The sequence below is a fragment of the Oncorhynchus nerka genome, linkage group LG28 (assembly GCF_034236695.1).
Source record: "Oncorhynchus nerka isolate Pitt River linkage group LG28, Oner_Uvic_2.0, whole genome shotgun sequence".
Classification (NCBI taxonomy): Eukaryota; Metazoa; Chordata; class Actinopteri; order Salmoniformes; family Salmonidae; genus Oncorhynchus; species Oncorhynchus nerka.
The window spans coordinates 68055764-68075374 of NC_088423.1; the positions used below are offsets into that span (position 1 = coordinate 68055764).

At 44.4% G+C, this 19611-nt stretch overlaps 1 protein-coding gene across 1 annotated transcript in view; it reads left to right on the forward strand.

Annotated features, from left to right (window-relative positions):
* LOC115113585 (protein ENTREP2-like) overlaps nt 1–19611 on the forward strand; it is a 163443-nt gene that overhangs the window by 57367 nt on the left and 86465 nt on the right. The window contains 1 exon segment of the mRNA XM_029641377.2: nt 6896–6952. Coding sequence (XP_029497237.2) covers nt 6896–6952 — 57 coding nt within the window.

Below are 19611 nucleotides of genomic sequence, written 5' to 3' on the forward strand. Positions count from 1 at the left end.
TGTAGTAACCAAAAAATATTTTAGATTTTTCAAAGCAGCCACCCTTTGCCTTGTTGACAGCTTTGCACACTTTGGCATTCTCTCAACCAGCTTCATGAGGTAGTCACCTGGAATGCATTTCAATTAACAGGTGTGCCTTGTTAAAAGTTCAATTGTGGAATTTATTTCCTTCTAAATGCATTTGAGCCAATCATTTGTGTTGTGACAAGGTAGGGGTGGTATACAGAAGATAGCCCTATATTGTAAAAGACGAAGTCCATGTTATGGCAAGAACAGCTCAAATAAGCAAAGAGAAATGACAGTCCATCATTACTTTAAGACATGAAGCTCAGTCAACAGGGAAAATGTAAATTTCTTCAAGTGCAGTCGCAAAAACCATCAAGGGCTATGATGAAACTGTCTCTCTTGAGGATCGCCACAGGAAAGGAACCCCCAGAGTTACCTATGCTGCAGAGGATAAGTTCATTAGAGTTAACTGCACCTCAGATTGCAGCCCAAATAAATGCCTCACAGAGTTCAAGTAACAGACACATCTCAACATCAACTGTTCAATGAAGCAGGCCTTCATGGTCAAATTGCTGCAAAGAAACCACTACTAAAGGACACCAATAAGAAGAGACTTGCTTGGGCCAAGAAACACAAGCAATGGACATTAGAACGGTAGAAATCTGTTGTTTGGTCTGATGAGTACAAATGTGAGATTTTTGATTCCAACCGCCATGTCTTTGTGAGACGCAGAGTAGGTGAATGGAATATTTCTGGATGTGTGGTTCCCACCGTGATGCATGGAGGTGGTGGTGTGGGGGTGCTTTGCTTATGACACTGTTGGTGATTTATTTAGAATTCAAGGCACACTTAACCAGCATGGCTACCACAGCATTCTGCAGCGATACACCATCCCATCTGGTTTGCATTTAGTGAGACTATTTTTGTTTTTTAACAGGACAATGACCCAACACACCTCCAGGCTGTGTAAGGGCTATTTCACCAAGAAGGAGAGTGATGTAGTGCTGCATCAGGTGACCTGGCCTCCACAATCCCCCGACCTCAAACCAATTGAGATGGTTTGGGATGAGTTGGACAGCAGAGTGAAGGAAAAGCAGCCAACAAGTGCTCAGGATATGTGGGAACTCCTTCAAGACTGTTGAAAAAGCATTCCTCATGAAGCCGGTTGAGAGAATGCTAAGAGTGTCTAAAGCTAAAGTCTAAAGTCATCAAGGCAAAGGGTGGCTACTTTGAAGAATCTCAAATATATTTTGATTTGTTTAACACTTTTTTGCTTACTACATGATTCCAAGTGTGTTATTTCATAGTTTTTATGTCTACAATGTAGAAAATAAGTCTAAATAAAGAAAAACCCTTGAATGAGTAGGTGTGTCCAAACTTTTGACTGGTACTGTATAGGTATATAAAAAAGGAACTCATTCCCGACTTTCAACTTACTCTTGAAAGTTTTGATAGTAGAGCGCACAAGGTATAGGGCTTCTCTCAATGCTGTAGAATGTAGAGAAAAATGGGCAGTTCAAGAGGGTGCTACGAAGTTGATGTCAAAACGTTGTTTTCTTTGCCTTATGTCATTATAAATTACATAGAATAAATCATTAGATTGTTTTCTACAATATTCTAACCTTAATATACGTGTACTTGACAGTGTTGATAAAAATAAGAATGTTAATTTGCTGTGACTGTTGCTAGTTTAGACTGCGCTGCTCTTGGATGTATCTCTTCCATATTTGGCGTTGTGAGGTGGTAAAACTTTGAGGCGTTTCCGCTGGTTGGACCAATCAAAATCAACTTGATACCATCGTCATTTTCACCGCCAGATCCTTGGCTTTCATTGCCTACACCCGCTATGAATCTACGTCGAGAAAGCTGTTTCTATGGCTATCTAAAGGGAAAGACTCATTGAAAACAGGAACAGGTTGTCTTCGCATAGAGTAGATATTGAAATGGAGTATTTTAGCTTTGTAAATTAATATATATTTAGTCCCTATTTAGTTTTGTATTCAGCGAATTTCATTTACAAAACAAATTGCTCACAAACCTGCAGCCACTAGTTAGCTTGTCAGTTGATGTTCTAAAGTAACGCAGTTCTGCTGAGTTCTATTGAGCAGTGACCACTTTTTGATCATGCCTGTGATGACATTCCATTCACTCTAAACATACTAAATTCTGAGAGTAAATCATTGATGACTTTTTAAGCATATATTGTAGAGACATATGGTTTGGACTATTGTTTTCCTGACTGAATTTTCATTAAACCTTGATTGAATTAATCATTTTCTGTTTGAACAGCCGACAAGGTGACATTTCTAAATTGAGTAGTGCATCATCAGTTTTCCTCTTGTCCTGTCAGTCATTTCATACCTTACAGAGCTATTTATGACTTGTCAGAAATGTCCAGATCAACTAGCCTATGTCAGTTAACGTTGTTTATCTAGGTTTTTTAGCCCATAGATTTTGTTGTAATGTTTGAGTCACACGAATACACATTAGACATGGAAAAATGTATAGAATTGCAAGAAAATTTGCTTTAAACCTGCTAAATGTTCTCTCCACCAACAAGAGGGGTGTGAACAGTTTGTCATGATCAGTGCTTGTGCCCATAGAAATCGGCGTGGCTTGCAAGCATGTAGTGTGGATGTTCCCCAATGATGTAAGGGGTGCCTGAGTAAAACAGTTTGGGAACCCCAGTATTAAAGCTTCATTTCCAATCGCTTTTCTTTTGTCTTGGACAGTCCCATTCCCCATCACATAGACATGCAGTCTCAGTAAAAAGTAGAAGCCTCCCTGGACAAAGGGTTGAGGGCACTAATGTTCTTGCCGTATTCTCAAGAGGCACTAGAGAAGGGTGGAGGACAGCGAGAGGAGTTCGAGTGAGAGCACACACGTCTCACCCCCATTCATAAAACATCAGCAGAGAAGCACTTCTGAAGGTCAGAACAGAACTGCTCATGCTGTCATCAGACTAAAGGTTCACTGTGATGGTAGAATTCATCTTCTATGTGCTTATTAACGTTAACCTCCTCAATCTCCTGGTGATGTCATGCTCCATTTTACAGCCTCACTGAATGCTCTCTCAGATCCAGACTCTTGTGTGTGTGAATTTGAGATGGAAACCATGTTTCTTTTTTACGGCCAACATAATGCCCTGAGAAACGGTTAAAAGTGTACCGAATTTGTGTCGTCTGAGCTTATCTCTGAATTGGGATTAAAGTGCTCATTCTGGTCAATTTAGATTGGGGTGTAAGCTCTCTATATCCATGAGATCAAAGCAACTCCAGCCTGGATTTTCCGCAGCCAGGTATAGGAGTGTGTAGGAGTAGGAGTGTGTATGGGTGTGTAGGTGTGTAAGAGTGTGTACAGGCTGCAGCATACATAAACGCTCCGGACTGGAATGTGGCCGGGGGGGATCAGTCAGACAGGAGAGAGGGCTTTGGGGTCAATGACATTCTGACCGAGGGATCTAGGAGGGCTTATTGGGTTTTGTCTTCCAAAAAGCATTGTTTGACTTTTCTGTTCAGTTGGTGGACGGCAAATAAAATACATTGTTGTGATATCAGATACTTGTGTTGTGGAAGGCTTATGATTGATCACAATGTGTACTGTTCAGGACGTCAGGGTTGTTATGCTGTGTGTGTGTGTGTGTGTGTGTGTGTGTGTGTGTGGGTGTGTGTGTGTGTGTGTGTGTGTGTGTGTGTGTGCGTGCGTGCGGGTGGGTGGGTGTGTGTGTGTTCGTCCGTGTGTGCGTGGCTGTCAGAGTGCAGTACATTCTTTCATGTCTCTGTGGCACAACCTGTGATGAGTTGCTTGGAAAGTTTAGACCCCTCTTTCATCCCATTTCAGTAGCCATTTTGTTTCGGTGTGCATATGTATGTGTTCTACACGCCAGAGTTGTTGGCTCAGTTGATAGTCATGAGTGTAGCCAGTGTGTCTGTTGATGGCTATATGTAAATGCTGTGCTTTGTTTTGTGTGGTTAAAGGTGGTTGTCGTATATATCTCTGGATGGTAAGCTATACCCTGTAGGGACCATGTCGTGCAGCCAGATGTGGGAGAGAGAGAAGAGAGAGAGGCTATTCTCTTCTGATAATGGGCAACACTAAACAACAGGAGTCTGATTGGAAGCCATCTCAATACAGAAGCCTTTCATGGTAGGATGCAGGAATCGATGGCCCTGATACTGTGTAGCTATTGAGAGCAGATGTGGGTATTTCATGGATCATTTGCTCCTTTCAGAGAATACGTTGGTTTGTGTTGATAACAGTCAGTTGAGAATGAGATTAATTGATTAGCTAATTTGGGTGTCCCGTTTTGAACACAAAGCCCAAAGAAGGGGAGCTTTTCCAAACTGGTGAGTTGAGCTGAATAGGTGGCCAGGCCTCAGTGACTACCGTGGTAAAGTGTCTTAATCCTTTTCCCAGTGCAGCAGAGAGAGAGAAATCCCTGCGTGATTGACACAAAGCTATCACAGGCAGCCCTCTCCATATCATCTCTCAGACAGAGACTACCATAGCTACAGCCTCTGCTCCAGCCAGCCTCAGCCCAGGGTTTAGCAGCTCCACTAGCCCCTAAAGCCTACCTGACTATCCTTCTCCAGGGGACCAGAGTTTTTTCACTCTCAGACATCAAACTTCCTGAAGTTTCCCCTTATGACCAGCTGTCAGAGTAGAGACAAGGCTGAGTGGATTCTCTACTCTACCACTGATATCTCACCAGTTAAGAGTGTTAGCTAATGAATGTTCCCTTCGTCCCCTGGAAGAGGGCTGGTGCAGGGCTTAACGCAGCCAGCCTGTCCTTCCTCTCCTCCACCATCTGAGATGTAAGATTGAAACTTGGAGATAAGAGGGAGGAGTCCCCTGGGTGTCATGACAACTAAACTCTATGGAAAGAAAAGTGAAACTTAATTGTGTTGCCGCGGTAATAGCCATCCATTCATGTGCTCCCTGGTTCTTTATGTGGTATCAGAGGTTGATGGGGGCTGTTTGGAGATCAGGTGTGTGAGACGGTTACAGTGTTGCTCTGGACCAGAGGTGTCTGTGCTAAAGACAGGAGCATAAGAGGGGAGCTGATCTCTGTGTGTCTGCTGTCTGGCACAGACCTGGGCTGCTTTTACTGCTGAACAGATTTACTACCAGACTGCATTAACAGGAATACAGCCCTTATCTCCATCTCTCCCTCCCTCCTTCCCTCCTTCTTGCTCTCTCTCTCTCTCTCTCTCTCTCTCTCTCTCTCTCTCTCTCTCTCCCTCTGTTGCAACAGAATGCGTGATCTATAATTCATAAGAGCAAATAGATAGTGAAGCGTTCACATCTCGCTAGACATCTGCCTTTGAAATTATCATCACTCTCCAAGCTTCCAAAAGAAACATATTTATGTCACTTGCAGAATATGTTTAATGATTCCATCAAATTATCATTTCAGAATTAAAATGACTGAGTATGTAAAATCATCTTGCCTCGATTTTGTCACTGTTCAAAACAAAGAAATCTTAGCGTGTAGGCATAAACATGCATAATTATGTTGGCAGTAGGCATGGTACAGTGACAACGTGTACATTCTGGCAGACGATAGGTATTGGCTCCTGCACGCTATATATACAACTCCATGTTCATTTCAGGTGTTCTACTTTCTCCCCGTTGCTAATCTGCAGTCAGGAAGTCACTCGGCACTTTTTGATTGGACAAGATAAACGATCCTCCTGATCTGAAACAGTAATGATCTGCCAGTCTCACTGATCTTCAGCCCTCATCTAAAATGAGTCAAATATGAATAACACTGTGCAAATGTAACATCTTCCTAATGTTCTTCCTGTACATCCATTGGGGCTCTGTAAGATAGTAGGCTAGATCCCAGGCAGTTTTATCAACGTGCGCACAGCCCTCGGTAGTCTGACGGAATTAGGAGCAAAATGGTGGTATTTATGTACAGGTGCAGAAAGTGAGCTGGAACTAAGGAATATGGAAAATGGCCATTCCATAATACACGTCACAAATACTAGGACATCATATCACATAAACATTCCAAAGAATACCGATATTAGGAAAATACCCTTCTACATAGAAAACCCAAATGATAGAATATGCAGATGTGACCCAAGCTCACTCTCCAAAGCAGTTCAGGCCAGCGATACAAAGTAACTTTCAACTCTAATAATAAACCATGTCAAATGTTTTACCCGCGTGTGATTTTTATGTAACGACTGCGATGTATGTTAGAAGGGTTTTAGCGACAGGAAAATGTCTGAAACAGTTAGCGACATAAACAAACGGCATTTGCAGTCTGCGTTGGCCGTGAAACGAGTGGCCAGCATTGGAGTAGGCGCTCTCCAATGCGCAACGTCACTCAACGTCTGCTTCAGTGTGTTTTCAGTCATTCTTCTCTTTTTGAGTATCAGCCAAATGACTTAAAACAAGTTCAGATGGCTACAACAATGGAGGAGATTGGTTTGCCCTTGGTAGTGAAAGGCTGCCTCTAGGTCTGATGTCTTTCCAGCTGAACTTGGGGATTCAGAGAGAGGCTAGCGTGTAAGAGAGAGGGGATGGAGAGGGGAGAGAGAGAGAGAGAGAGAGAGAGAGAGAAGCTAGGTGGGTGGGGGAGTCTTGTTGGTTAATGTTGGGTGAAGGAGAGAGAATGTAGAGAAACAGGGATGCTGGAGGCTAATAGAACACCAGATGTGAAGTTTCAAAAATGTACTGTGATACTGTGATGTGTCAATTCACACCAAGGAGATATGATCACAATTCAAGATCACACCACAGTGAACCTATACGGCACCCATGTCTGTCTTTCCCCTTTCTCTCACATGCAGGGACTGTTCACGACCATGTTGGTTATCCTAACTGTTGTACTGTGTTCTCTTCCCTTCCACTGACCTACAGTGTTGTTCTCTTGCAGGTGCTGCTGTCTGGACTGATAGGAGTGGTGTCATGGAAGAGGCCTCTCTCTCTGGTGGTGAGTGATGGTCTAACTCTAACTTCCTGATCTGACCTAACCTTCTCAGGGTGTCACGCCCTGACCTTAGTATTCTTTGTTTTCTTTATTATTTTGGTTAGGTCAGGGTGTGACATGGGTGATATATGTGTTTTTGTACTGTCTAGGGGTTTTGTATGTTTATGTGGTTGTTTACTATCTAGGTGTTTTGTATGTCTATGGTTGCCTAGATTGGTTCTCAATCAGAGGCAGCTGTTTATCGTTGTCTCTGTTTGGGAACCATATTTAGGCAGCCATATTCCTTGGGCATTTCATGGGTTATTGTCTATGTATTAGTTGCTTGTGTCTGCACTCATATTGTATAGCGTCACGGTTGGGTTATTGTTTTGTAAGTTTGTTTAGTGTTTCTTCATCTTCATTAAAGAAGTATGTATTCATCTTACGCTGGGCCTTGGTCTCCTCCATACATCGAACAGGGGGGATATTTGCCTCTCTCCAAGCCCTCTCCAGGGCAACTGGTTTTCAGTGGTGTAAAAATACTTTAAAGTACTATTTAAGTAGTTTTTTGGGGTATCTGTACTTTACTTCACTATTTATATTTTTGTCGACTTTTACTTTTACTCCACTACATTCCTAAAGAAAAGAATGTACTTTTTACTCCATACATTTTCCCTGACACCTGAAAGTACTCGTTACATTATGAATGCTTAGCAGGACAGTAAAATGGTCTAATTCACACACTTAAAGAGAAAATCCCTGGTCATCCCTACTGTATCTGATCTGGTGGACTCACTAAACACAAATGCTTTGTTTGTTAATTATATCTCATTGGGTACTTTTTCCACCACTACTGGTTTTGGCACCCAGGGTAACAGCATGCGAGGGTGTTGTCTGTGTGACCCTCTACTGTGAGAAGGCCTGGATTTGTGCTAGCTGGGATAAAATACTGTTAAAATAGATCACAACTCCAATGCCTTTGAGAAAGGATACTCTCATCTAAACCACTGACCTGGAAATGGTCAGACTACACTGAACGTCTCGCTTTTAGTTCTGTAATAGGGACAATCTTTCCACTGTGTCGTCAGTACAGTCGCCCACAGTGTCAGGAATCAAAATGGGCTGGAATGGTTCAGCAGCACAGAAATGACAGGTATGTTTGTCCTGCAGGCATCTTTACAATGAGTTTTTCTTCCTCCTAAGTAGTTGTTTTTCTCTGCGCGTAATGCCAGAGGGTTGTATCATAAACACTACACTGTCTTCAGAAACAGCTATGTTGTAGGTCCTTATACCAATGATCAAAGGGCCAGTGTCACTCCTACTCAGTCCTCACTATCATTTACATTTACATTTAAGTCATTTAGCAGACGCTCTTATCCAGAGCGACTTACAAATTGGTGCGTTCACCTTAAGACATCCAGTGGAACAGCCACTTTACAATAGTGCATCTAAATCTTTTAAGGGGGGTGAGAAGGATTACTTTATCCTATCCTAGGTATTCCTGAAAGAGGTGGGGTTTCAGGTGTCTCCGGAAGGTGGTGATTGACTCCGCTGTCCTGGCGTCATGAGGGAGTTTGTTCCACCATTGGGGGGCCAGAGCAGCGAACAGTTTTGACTGGGCTGCGCGGGAACTGTACTTCCTCAGTGGTAGGGAGGCGAGCAGGCCAGAGGTGGATGAACGCAGTGCCCTTGTTTGGGTGTAGGGCCTGATCAGAGCCTGGAGGTACTGAGGTGCCGTTCCCCTCACAGCTCCGTAGGCAAGCACCATGGTCTTGTAGCGGATGCGAGCTTCAACTGGAAGCCAGTGGAGAGAGCGGAGGAGCGGGGTGACGTGAGAGAACTTGGGAAGGTTGAACACCAGACATCATCACCATTCTCATCAGGACATCAGAGAGCAGAGAACATCTCCCTCTCTCTGTCATGCTCCTCATGTGTATAATTCTCTAATTTGACATTTTTGCCATGTTAGACACAATCATCATACAATGTTTTCTCAGAGTTGCTCAGCTGTGTAATGGATTTCTCTTTTCAGAAGGCTTATGACAGAAATCACTACCAGAGTCTCTGAGATGAGCCTGAGAGGGGGATCTAATAGCCTGTCATGTTAGACTATAGTCAAACCCGTGTTCAGAGCTTCTGCTCATTGTGGATTTACAGTAGCTCCAAGTCTGGTGGGCAGCCTGTGAATGGGATGTAAAATGTATGCATTCAGTCTGCAATGTGCTGCCAAGCATTGATTTCATACACAATAGCAGCATGGCTTGAGAAAGCTTCCTGCATTTCTGATGTGTCTATTTCCTTGGTCTGAGTGTGGACATGTAGGGATCCATTCAGTCAGTGGGCTGTATGTTGGTGGTAGTGGTGCCTGCAGTGTGCTTTAAAAAGTCTTAGTGATGTGGTGCCTGCAGTGTGCTTTAAATAGTCTTAGTGATGTGGTGTCTGCAGTGTGCTGTATGTTGGTGGTAGTGGTGCCTGCAGTGTGCTTTAAAAAGTCTTAGGGATGTGGTGCCTGCAGTGTGCTGTAATTAGTGTTAGTGGTATGTGGTGTCTGCAGTGCGTTGTAATTAGTGTTATTGGTGTGGTGTCTGCAGTGTGCTGTAATTAGAGTTAGTGATGTGGTGTCTGCAGTGTGTTGTAATTAGTGTTAGTGATGTGGTGTCTGCAGTGTGCTGTAATTAGTGTTAGTGATGTGGTGTCTGCAGTGTGCTTTAATTAGTGATAGTGGTGTGTGCAGTGTGCTGTAATTAGTGGTGTGGTGTCTGCAGTGTGCTGTAATTAGTGGTGTGGTGCCTGCAGTGTGCTGTAATTAGTGTTAGCGGTGTGTGGTGTCTGCAGTGTGCTGTAATTAGTGGTGTGGTGTGTGGTGTCTGCAGTGTGCTGTAATTAGTGTTAGTGATGTGGTGTCTGCAGTGTGCTGTAATTAGTGTTAGTGATGTGGTGTCTGCAGTGTGCTGTAATTAGTGTTAGTTGTGTGTGGTGTCTGCTGTGTGTTGTAATTAGTGGTGTGGTGTGTTGTCTGCAGTGTGCTGTAATTAGTGGTGTGGTGTCTGTAGTGTGCTGTAATTAGTGGTGTGGTGTCTGCAGTGTGCTGTAATTAGTGGTGTGGTGTCTGTAGTGTGCTGTAATTAGTGGTGTGGTGTCTGTAGTGTGCTGTAATTAGTGGTGTGGTGTCTGTAGTGTGCTGTAATTAGTGGTGTGGTGTCTGTAGTGTGCTGTAATTAGTGGTGTGGTGTCTGTAGTGTGCTGTAATTAGTGATGGTGGTGTGGTGTCTGTAGTGTGCTGTAATTAGTGATGGTGGTGTGGTGTCTGCAGTGTGCTGTAATTAGTGGTGTGGTGTCTGCAGTGTGCTGTAATTAGAGTTAGTTATGTGTGGTGTCTGCAGTGTGCTGTAATTAGAGTTAGTTGTGTGTGGTGTCTGCAGTGTGCTGTAATTAGAGTTAGTTGTGTGTGGTGTCTGCAGTGTGCTGTAATTAGTGGTGTGGTGTCTGCAGTGTGCTGTAATTAGAGTTAGTTATGTGTGGTGTCTGCAGTGTGCTGTAATTAGAGTTAGTTGTGTGTGGTGTCTGCAGTGTGCTGTAATTAGTGGTGTGGTGTCTGTAGTGTGCTGTAATTAGTGTTAGTGGTGTGTTGTCTGCAGTGTGCTGTAATTAGTGGTGTGGTGTCTGCAGTGTGCTGTAATTAGTGTTAGTGATGTGTGGTGTCTGCAGTGTGCTGTAATTAGTGATAGTGGTGTGGTGTCTGCAGTGTGCTGTAATTAGTGGTGTGGTGTCTGCAGTGTGCTGTAATTAGAGTTAGTTATGTGTGGTGTCTGCAGTGTGCTGTAATTAGAGTTAGTTGTGTGTGGTGTCTGCAGTGTGCTGTAATTAGTATTAGTGGTGTGGTGTCTGCAGTGTGCTGTAATTAGTGGTGTGGTGTCTGTAGTGTGCTGTAATTAGTGATGGTGGTGTGGTGTCTGCAGTGTGCTGTAATTAGAGTTAGTTGTGTGTGGTGTCTGCAGTGTGCTGTAATTAGTATTAGTGGTGTGGTGTCTGCAGTGGGCTGTAATTAGTGGTGTGGTGTCTGTAGTGTGCTGTAATTAGTGATGGTGGTGTGGTGTCTGCAGTGTGCTGTAATTAGTGTTAGTGGTGTGGTGTCTGCAGTGTGCTGTAATTAGTGGTGTGGTGTCTGTAGTGTGCTGTAATTAGTGTTAGCAGTGTGTGGTGTCTGCAGTGTGCTGTAATTAGTGATGGTGGTGTGGTGTCTGCAGTGTGCTGTAATTAGTGTTAGTGGTGTGGTGTCTGCAGTGCGCTGTAATTAGTGGTGTGGTGTGGTGTCTGCAGTGTGCTGTAATTAGAGTTAGTTGTGTGTGGTGTCTGCAGTGTGCTGTAATTAGTGGTGTGATGTGGTGTCTGCAGTGTGCTGTAATTAGTGATGGTGGTGTGGTGTCTGCAGTGTGCTGTAATTAGAGTTAGTTGTGTGTGGTGTCTGCAGTGTGCTGTAATTAGTGTTAGTGGTGTGGTGTCTGCAGTGTGCTGTAATTAGTGGTGTGGTGTCTGTAGTGTGCTGTAATTAGTGATAGTGGTGGGGTGTCTGCAGTGTGCTGTAATTAGTGTTAGTTGTGTGTGGTGTCTGCAGTGTGCTGTAATTAGTGATAGTGGTGTGGTGTCTGCAGTGTGCTGTAATTAGTGGTGTGGTGTCTGCAGTGTGCTGTAATTAGAGTTAGTTGTGTGTGGTGTCTGTAGTGTGCTGTAATTAGTGGTGTGGTGTCTGCAGTGTGCTGTAATTAGAGTTAGTTGTGTGTGGTGTCTGCAGTGTGCTGTAATTAGTGTTAGTGATGTGGTGTCTGCAGTGTGCTGTAATGAGTGGTGTGGTGTCTGTAGTGTGCTGTAATTAGTGTTAGTGGTGTGGTGTCTGCAGTGTGCTGTAATTAGTGTTAGTGGTGTGGTGTCTGCAGTGTGCTGTAATTAGTGGTGTGGTGTCTGTAGTGTGCTGTAATTAGTGTTAGTGGTGTGGTGTCTGCAGTGTGCTGTAATGAGTGGTGTGGTGTCTGCAGTGTGCTGTAATTAGTGATGGTGGTGTGGTGTCTGCAGTGTGCTGTAATTAGTGTTAGTGGTGTGGTGTCTGCAGTGTGCTGTAATGAGTGGTGTGGTGTCTGCAGTGTGCTGTAATTAGTGTTAGTGGTGTGGTGTCTGCAGTGTGCTGTAATTAGTGTTATTGGTGTGGTGTCTGCAGTGTGCTGTAATTAGTGGTGTGGTGTCTGTAGTGTGCTGTAATTAGTGATGGTGGTGTGGTGTCTGCAGTGTGCTGTAATTAGTGATAGTGGTGGGGTGTCTGCAGTGTGCTGTAATTAGTGTTAGTTGTGTGTGGTGTCTGCAGTGTGCTGTAATTAGTGATAGTGGTGTGGTGTCTGCAGTGTGCTGTAATTAGTGGTGTGGTGTCTGCAGTGTGCTGTAATTAGAGTTAGTTGTGTGTGGTGTCTGTAGTGTGCTGTAATTAGTGGTGTGGTGTCTGCAGTGTGCTGTAATTAGAGTTAGTTGTGTGTGGTGTCTGCAGTGTGCTGTAATTAGTGTTAGTGATGTGGTGTCTGCAGTGTGTTGTAATTAGTGTTAGTGATGTGGTGTCTGCAGTGTGCTGTAATTAGTGTTATTGGTGTGGTGTCTGCAGTGTGCTGTAATTAGTGGTGTGGTGTCTGTAGTGTGCTGTAATTAGTGATGGTGGTGTGGTGTCTGCAGTGTGCTGTAATTAGTGGTGTGGTGTCTGTAGTGTGCTGTAATTAGTGTTAGTGGTGTGGTGTCTGCAGTGTGCTGTAATTAGTGGTGTGGTGTCTGTAGTGTGCTGTAATTAGTGATGGTGGTGTGGTGTCTGCAGTGTGCTGTAATTAGTGTTAGGGGTGGGGTGTCTGCAGTGTGCTGTAATTAGTGTTAGTTGTGTGTGGTGTCTGCAGTGTGCTGTAATTAGTGATAGTGGTGTGGTGTCTGCAGTGTGCTGTAATTAGTGGTGTGGTGTCTGCAGTGTGCTGTAATTAGAGTTAGTTGTGTGTGGTGTCTGTAATGTGCTGTAATTAGTGGTGTGGTGTCTGCAGTGTGCTTAATTAGTGTTAGGGGTGGGGTGTCTGCAGTGTGCTGTAATTAGTGTTAGTTGTGTGTGGTGTCTGTAGTGTGCTGTAATTAGTGGTGTGGTGTCTGCAGTGTGCTGTAATTAGAGTTAGTTGTGTGTGGTGTCTGCAGTGTGCTGTAATGAGTGGTGTGGTGTCTGTAGTGTGCTGTAATTAGTGTTAGTGGTGTGGTGTCTGCAGTGTGCTGTAATTAGTGATAGTGGTGGGGTGTCTGCAGTGTGCTGTAATTAGTGTTAGTTGTGTGTGGTGTCTGCAGTGTGCTGTAATTAGTGATAGTGGTGTGGTGTCTGCAGTGTGCTGTAATTAGAGTTAGTTGTGTGTGGTGTCTGTAGTGTGCTGTAATTAGTGGTGTGGTGTCTGCAGTGTGCTGTAATTAGAGTTAGTTATGTGTGATGTCTGCAGTGTGCTGTAATTAGTGTTAGTGGTGTGGTGTCTGCAGTGTGCTGTAATTAGTGGTGTGGTGTCTGCAGTGTGCTGTAATTAGAGTTAGTTGTGTGTGGTGTCTGCAGTGTGCTGTAATTAGAGTTAGTTGTGTGTGGTGTCTGTAATGTGCTGTAATTAGTGATGGTGTGCGTGGTGTCTGCAGTGTGCTGTAATTAGTGATGGTGGTGTCTGCAGTGTGCTGTAATTAGAGTTAGTTGTGTGTGGTGTCTGCAGTGTGCTGTAATTAGAGTTATTGGTGTGGTGTCTGCAGTGTGCTGTAATTAGTGGTGTGGTGTCTGCAGTGTGCTGTAATTAGAGTTATTGGTGTGGTGTCTGCAGTGTGCTGTAATTAGTGGTGTAGTGTCTGCAGTGTGCTGTAATTAGTGGTGTGGTGTCTGCAGTGTGCTGTAATTAGTGATAGTGGTGTGGTGTCTGCAGTGTGCTGTAATTAGTGTTAGTGCTGTGTGGTGTCTGCAGTGTGCTGTAATTAGTGTTAGCAGTGTGTGGTGTCTGCAGTGTGCTGTAATTATTGATAGTGGTGTGGTGTCTGCAGTGTGCTGTAATTAGTGTTAGTGGTGTGTGGTGTCTGCAGTGTATTGTAATTATTGATAGTGGTGTGGTGTCTGCAGTGTGCTGTAATTAGTGTTAGTGGTGTGTGGTGTCTGCAGTGTGTTGTAATTATTGATAGTGGTGTGGTGTCTGCAGTGTGCTGTAATTAGTGTTAGTGATGTGTGGTGTCTGCAGTGTGCTGTAATTAGTGATGGTGGTGTGGTGTCTGCAGTGTGCTGTAATTAGTGGTGTGGTGTCTGCAGTGTGCTGTAATTAGTGTTAGTGGTGTGGTGTTTGCAGTGTGCTGTAATTAGTGGCGTGGTGTCTGCAGTGTGTTGTAATTAGTGGTGTGGTGTCTGCAGTGTGCTGTAATTAGAGTTAGTTATGTGTGGTGTCTGCAGTGTGCTGTAATTAGAGTTAGTTGTGTGTGGTGTCTGCAGTGTGCTGTAATTAGTATTAGTGGTGTGGTGTCTGCAGTGTGCTGTAATTAGTGGTGTGGTGTCTGTAGTGTGCTGTAATTAGTGATGGTGGTGTGGTGTCTGCAGTGTGCTGTAATTAGAGTTAGTTGTGTGTGGTGTCTGCAGTGTGCTGTAATTAGTATTAGTGGTGTGGTGTCTGCAGTGGGCTGTAATTAGTGGTGTGGTGTCTGTAGTGTGTGTAATTAGTGATGTGTGGTGTGTGGTGTCTGCAGTGTGCTGTAATTAGTGTTAGTGGTGTGGTGTCTGCAGTGTGCTGTAATTAGTGGTGTGGTGTCTGTAGTGTGCTGTAATTAGTGTTAGCAGTGTGTGGTGTCTGCAGTGTGCTGTAATTAGTGATGGTGGTGTGGTGTCTGCAGTGTGCTGTAATTAGTGTTAGTGGTGTGGTGTCTGCAGTGTGCTGTAATTAGTGGTGTGGTGTGGTGTCTGCAGTGTGCTGTAATTAGAGTTAGTTGTGTGTGGTGTCTGCAGTGTGCTGTAATTAGTGGTGTGATGTGGTGTCTGCAGTGTGCTGTAATTAGTGATGGTGGTGTGGTGTCTGCAGTGTGCTGTAATTAGAGTTAGTTGTGTGTGGTGTCTGCAGTGTGCTGTAATTAGTGTTAGTGGTGTGGTGTCTGCAGTGTGCTGTAATTAGTGGTGTGGTGTCTGTAGTGTGCTGTAATTAGTGATAGTGGTGGGGTGTCTGCAGTGTGCTGTAATTAGTGTTAGTTGTGTGTGGTGTCTGCAGTGTGCTGTAATTAGTGATAGTGGTGTGGTGTCTGCAGTGTGCTGTAATTAGTGGTGTGGTGTCTGCAGTGTGCTGTAATTAGAGTTAGTTGTGTGTGGTGTCTGTAGTGTGCTGTAATTAGTGGTGTGGTGTCTGCAGTGTGCTGTAATTAGAGTTAGTTGTGTGTGGTGTCTGCAGTGTGCTGTAATTAGTGTTAGTGATGTGGTGTCTGCAGTGTGCTGTAATGAGTGGTGTGGTGTCTGTAGTGTGCTGTAATTAGTGTTAGTGGTGTGGTGTCTGCAGTGTGCTGTAATTAGTGTTAGTGGTGTGGTGTCTGCAGTGTGCTGTAATTAGTGGTGTGGTGTCTGTAGTGTGCTGTAATTAGTGTTAGTGGTGTGGTGTCTGCAGTGTGCTGTAATGAGTGGTGTGGTGTCTGCAGTGTGCTGTAATTAGTGATGGTGGTGTGGTGTCTGCAGTGTGCTGTAATTAGTGTTAGTGGTGTGGTGTCTGCAGTGTGCTGTAATGAGTGGTGTGGTGTCTGCAGTGTGCTGTAATTAGTGTTAGTGGTGTGGTGTCTGCAGTGTGCTGTAATTAGTGTTATTGGTGTGGTGTCTGCAGTGTGCTGTAATTAGTGGTGTGGTGTCTGTAGTGTGCTGTAATTAGTGATGGTGGTGTGGTGTCTGCAGTGTGCTGTAATTAGTGATAGTGGTGGGGTGTCTGCAGTGTGCTGTAATTAGTGTTAGTTGTGTGTGGTGTCTGCAGTGTGCTGTAATTAGTGATAGTGGTGTGGTGTCTGCAGTGTGCTGTAATTAGTGGTGTGGTGTCTGCAGTGTGCTGTAATTAGAGTTAGTTGTGTGTGGTGTCTGTAGTGTGCTGTAATTAGTGGTGTGGTGTCTGCAGTGTGCTGTAATTAGAGTTAGTTGTGTGTGGTGTCTGCAGTGTGCTGTAATTAGTGTTAGTGATGTGGTGTCTGCAGTGTGTTGTAATTAGTGTTAGTGATGTGGTGTCTGCAGTGTGCTGTAATTAGTGTTATTGGTGTGGTGTCTGCAGTGTGCTGTAATTAGTGGTGTGGTGTCTGTAGTGTGCTGTAATTAGTGATGGTGGTGTGGTGTCTGCAGTGTGCTGTAATTAGTGGTGTGGTGTCTGTAGTGTGCTGTAATTAGTGTTAGTGGTGTGGTGTCTGCAGTGTGCTGTAATTAGTGGTGTGGTGTCTGTAGTGTGCTGTAATTAGTGATGGTGGTGTGGTGTCTGCAGTGTGCTGTAATTAGTGTTAGGGGTGGGGTGTCTGCAGTGTGCTGTAATTAGTGTTAGTTGTGTGTGGTGTCTGCAGTGTGCTGTAATTAGTGATAGTGGTGTGGTGTCTGCAGTGTGCTGTAATTAGTGGTGTGGTGTCTGCAGTGTGCTGTAATTAGAGTTAGTTGTGTGTGGTGTCTGTAATGTGCTGTAATTAGTGGTGTGGTGTCTGCAGTGTGCTTAATTAGTGTTAGGGGTGGGGTGTCTGCAGTGTGCTGTAATTAGTGTTAGTTGTGTGTGGTGTCTGTAGTGTGCTGTAATTAGTGGTGTGGTGTCTGCAGTGTGCTGTAATTAGAGTTAGTTGTGTGTGGTGTCTGCAGTGTGCTGTAATGAGTGGTGTGGTGTCTGTAGTGTGCTGTAATTAGTGTTAGTGGTGTGGTGTCTGCAGTGTGCTGTAATTAGTGATAGTGGTGGGGTGTCTGCAGTGTGCTGTAATTAGTGTTAGTTGTGTGTGGTGTCTGCAGTGTGCTGTAATTAGTGATAGTGGTGTGGTGTCTGCAGTGTGCTGTAATTAGAGTTAGTTGTGTGTGGTGTCTGTAGTGTGCTGTAATTAGTGGTGTGGTGTCTGCAGTGTGCTGTAATTAGAGTTAGTTATGTGTGATGTCTGCAGTGTGCTGTAATTAGTGTTAGTGGTGTGGTGTCTGCAGTGTGCTGTAATTAGTGGTGTGGTGTCTGCAGTGTGCTGTAATTAGAGTTAGTTGTGTGTGGTGTCTGCAGTGTGCTGTAATTAGAGTTAGTTGTGTGTGGTGTCTGTAATGTGCTGTAATTAGTGATGGTGTGCGTGGTGTCTGCAGTGTGCTGTAATTAGTGATGGTGGTGTCTGCAGTGTGCTGTAATTAGAGTTAGTTGTGTGTGGTGTCTGCAGTGTGCTGTAATTAGAGTTATTGGTGTGGTGTCTGCAGTGTGCTGTAATTAGTGGTGTGGTGTCTGCAGTGTGCTGTAATTAGAGTTATTGGTGTGGTGTCTGCAGTGTGCTGTAATTAGTGGTGTAGTGTCTGCAGTGTGCTGTAATTAGTGGTGTGGTGTCTGCAGTGTGTTGTAATTAGTGTTAGTGGTGTGGTGTCTGCAGTGTGCTGTAATGTCTGCAGTGTGCTGTAATGTTTAGTGCTGTGTGGTGTCTGCAGTGTGCTGTAATTAGTGTTAGCAGTGTGTGGTGTCTGCAGTGTGCTGTAATTATTGATAGTGGTGTGGTGTCTGCAGTGTGCTGTAATTAGTGTTAGTGGTGTGTGGTGTCTGCAGTGTATTGTAATTATTGATAGTGGTGTGGTGTCTGCAGTGTGCTGTAATTAGTGTTAGTGGTGTGTGGTGTCTGCAGTGTGTTGTAATTATTGATAGTGGTGTGGTGTCTGCAGTGTGCTGTAATTAGTGTTAGTGATGTGTGGTGTCTGCAGTGTGCTGTAATTAGTGATGGTGGTGTGGTGTCTGCAGTGTGCTGTAATTAGTGGTGTGGTGTCTGCAGTGTGCTGTAATTAGTGTTAGTGGTGTGGTGTTTGCAGTGTGCTGTAATTAGTGGCGTGGTGTCTGCAGTGTGTTGTAATTAGTGGTGTGGTGTCTGCAGTGTGCTGTAATTAGTGTTAGTTATGTGTGGTGTCTGCAGTGTGCTGTAATTAGAGTTAGTTGTGTGTGGTGTCTGCAGTGTGCTGTAATTAGTATTAGTGGTGTGGTGTCTGCAGTGTGCTGTAATTAGTGGTGTGGTGTCTGTAGTGTGCTGTAATTAGTGATGGTGGTGTGGTGTCTGCAGTGTGCTGTAATTAGTGTTAGTTGTGTGTGGTGTCTGCAGTGTGCTGTAATTAGTAGTTAGTGGTGTGGTGTCTGCAGTGGGCTGTAATTAGTGGTGTGGTGTCTGTTAGTGAGTGTGCTGTAATTAGTGATGGTGGTGTGGTGTCTGCAGTGTGCTGTAATTAGTGTTAGTGGTGTGGTGTCTGCAGTGTGCTGTAATTAGTGGTGTGGTGTCTGTAGTGTGCTGTAATTAGTGTTAGCAGTGTGTGGTGTCTGCAGTGTGCTGTAATTAGTGATGGTGGTGTGGTGTCTGCAGTGTGCTGTAATTAGTGTTAGTGGTGTGGTGTCTGCAGTGCGCTGTAATTAGTGGTGTGGTGTGGTGTCTGCAGTGTGCTGTAATTAGAGTTAGTTGTGTGTGGTGTCTGCAGTGTGCTGTAATTAGTGGTGTGATGTGGTGTCTGCAGTGTGCTGTAATTAGTGATGGTGGTGTGGTGTCTGCAGTGTGCTGTAATTAGTGTTAGTTGTGTGTGGTGTCTGCAGTGTGCTGTAATTAGTGTTAGTTGTGTGTGGTGTCTGCAGTGTGCTGTAATTAGTGGTGTGGTGTCTGTAGTGTGCTGTAATTAGTGATAGTGGTGGGGTGTCTGCAGTGTGCTGTAATTAGTGTTAGTTGTGTGTGGTGTCTGCAGTGTGCTGTAATTAGTGATAGTGGTGTGGTGTCTGCAGTGTGCTGTAATTAGTGGTGTGGTGTCTGCAGTGTGCTGTAATTAGAGTTAGTTGTGTGTGGTGTCTGTAGTGTGCTGTAATTAGTGGTGTGGTGTCTGCAGTGTGCTGTAATTAGAGTTAGTTGTGTGTGGTGTCTGCAGTGTGCTGTAATTAGTGTTAGTGATGTGGTGTCTGCAGTGTGCTGTAATGAGTGGTGTGGTGTCTGTAGTGTGCTGTAATTAGTGTTAGTGGTGTGGTGTCTGCAGTGTGCTGTAATTAGTGTTAGTGGTGTGGTGTCTGCAGTGTGCTGTAATTAGTGGTGTGGTGTCTGTAGTGTGCTGTAATTAGTGTTAGTGGTGTGGTGTCTGCAGTGTGCTGTAATGAGTGGTGTGGTGTCTGCAGTGTGCTGTAATTAGTGATGGTGGTGTGGTGTCTGCAGTGTGCTGTAATTAGTGTTAGTGGTGTGGTGTCTGCAGTGTGCTGTAATGAGTGGTGTGGTGTCTGCAGTGTGCTGTAATTAGTGTTAGTGGTGTGGTGTCTGCAGTGTGCTGTAATTAGTGTTATTGGTGTGGTGTCTGCAGTGTGCTGTAATTAGTGGTGTGGTGTCTGTAGTGTGCTGTAATTAGTGATGGTGGTGTGGTGTCTGCAGTGTGCTGTAATTAGTGATAGTGGTGGGGTGTCTGCAGTGTGCTGTAATTAGTGTTAGTTGTGTGTGGTGTC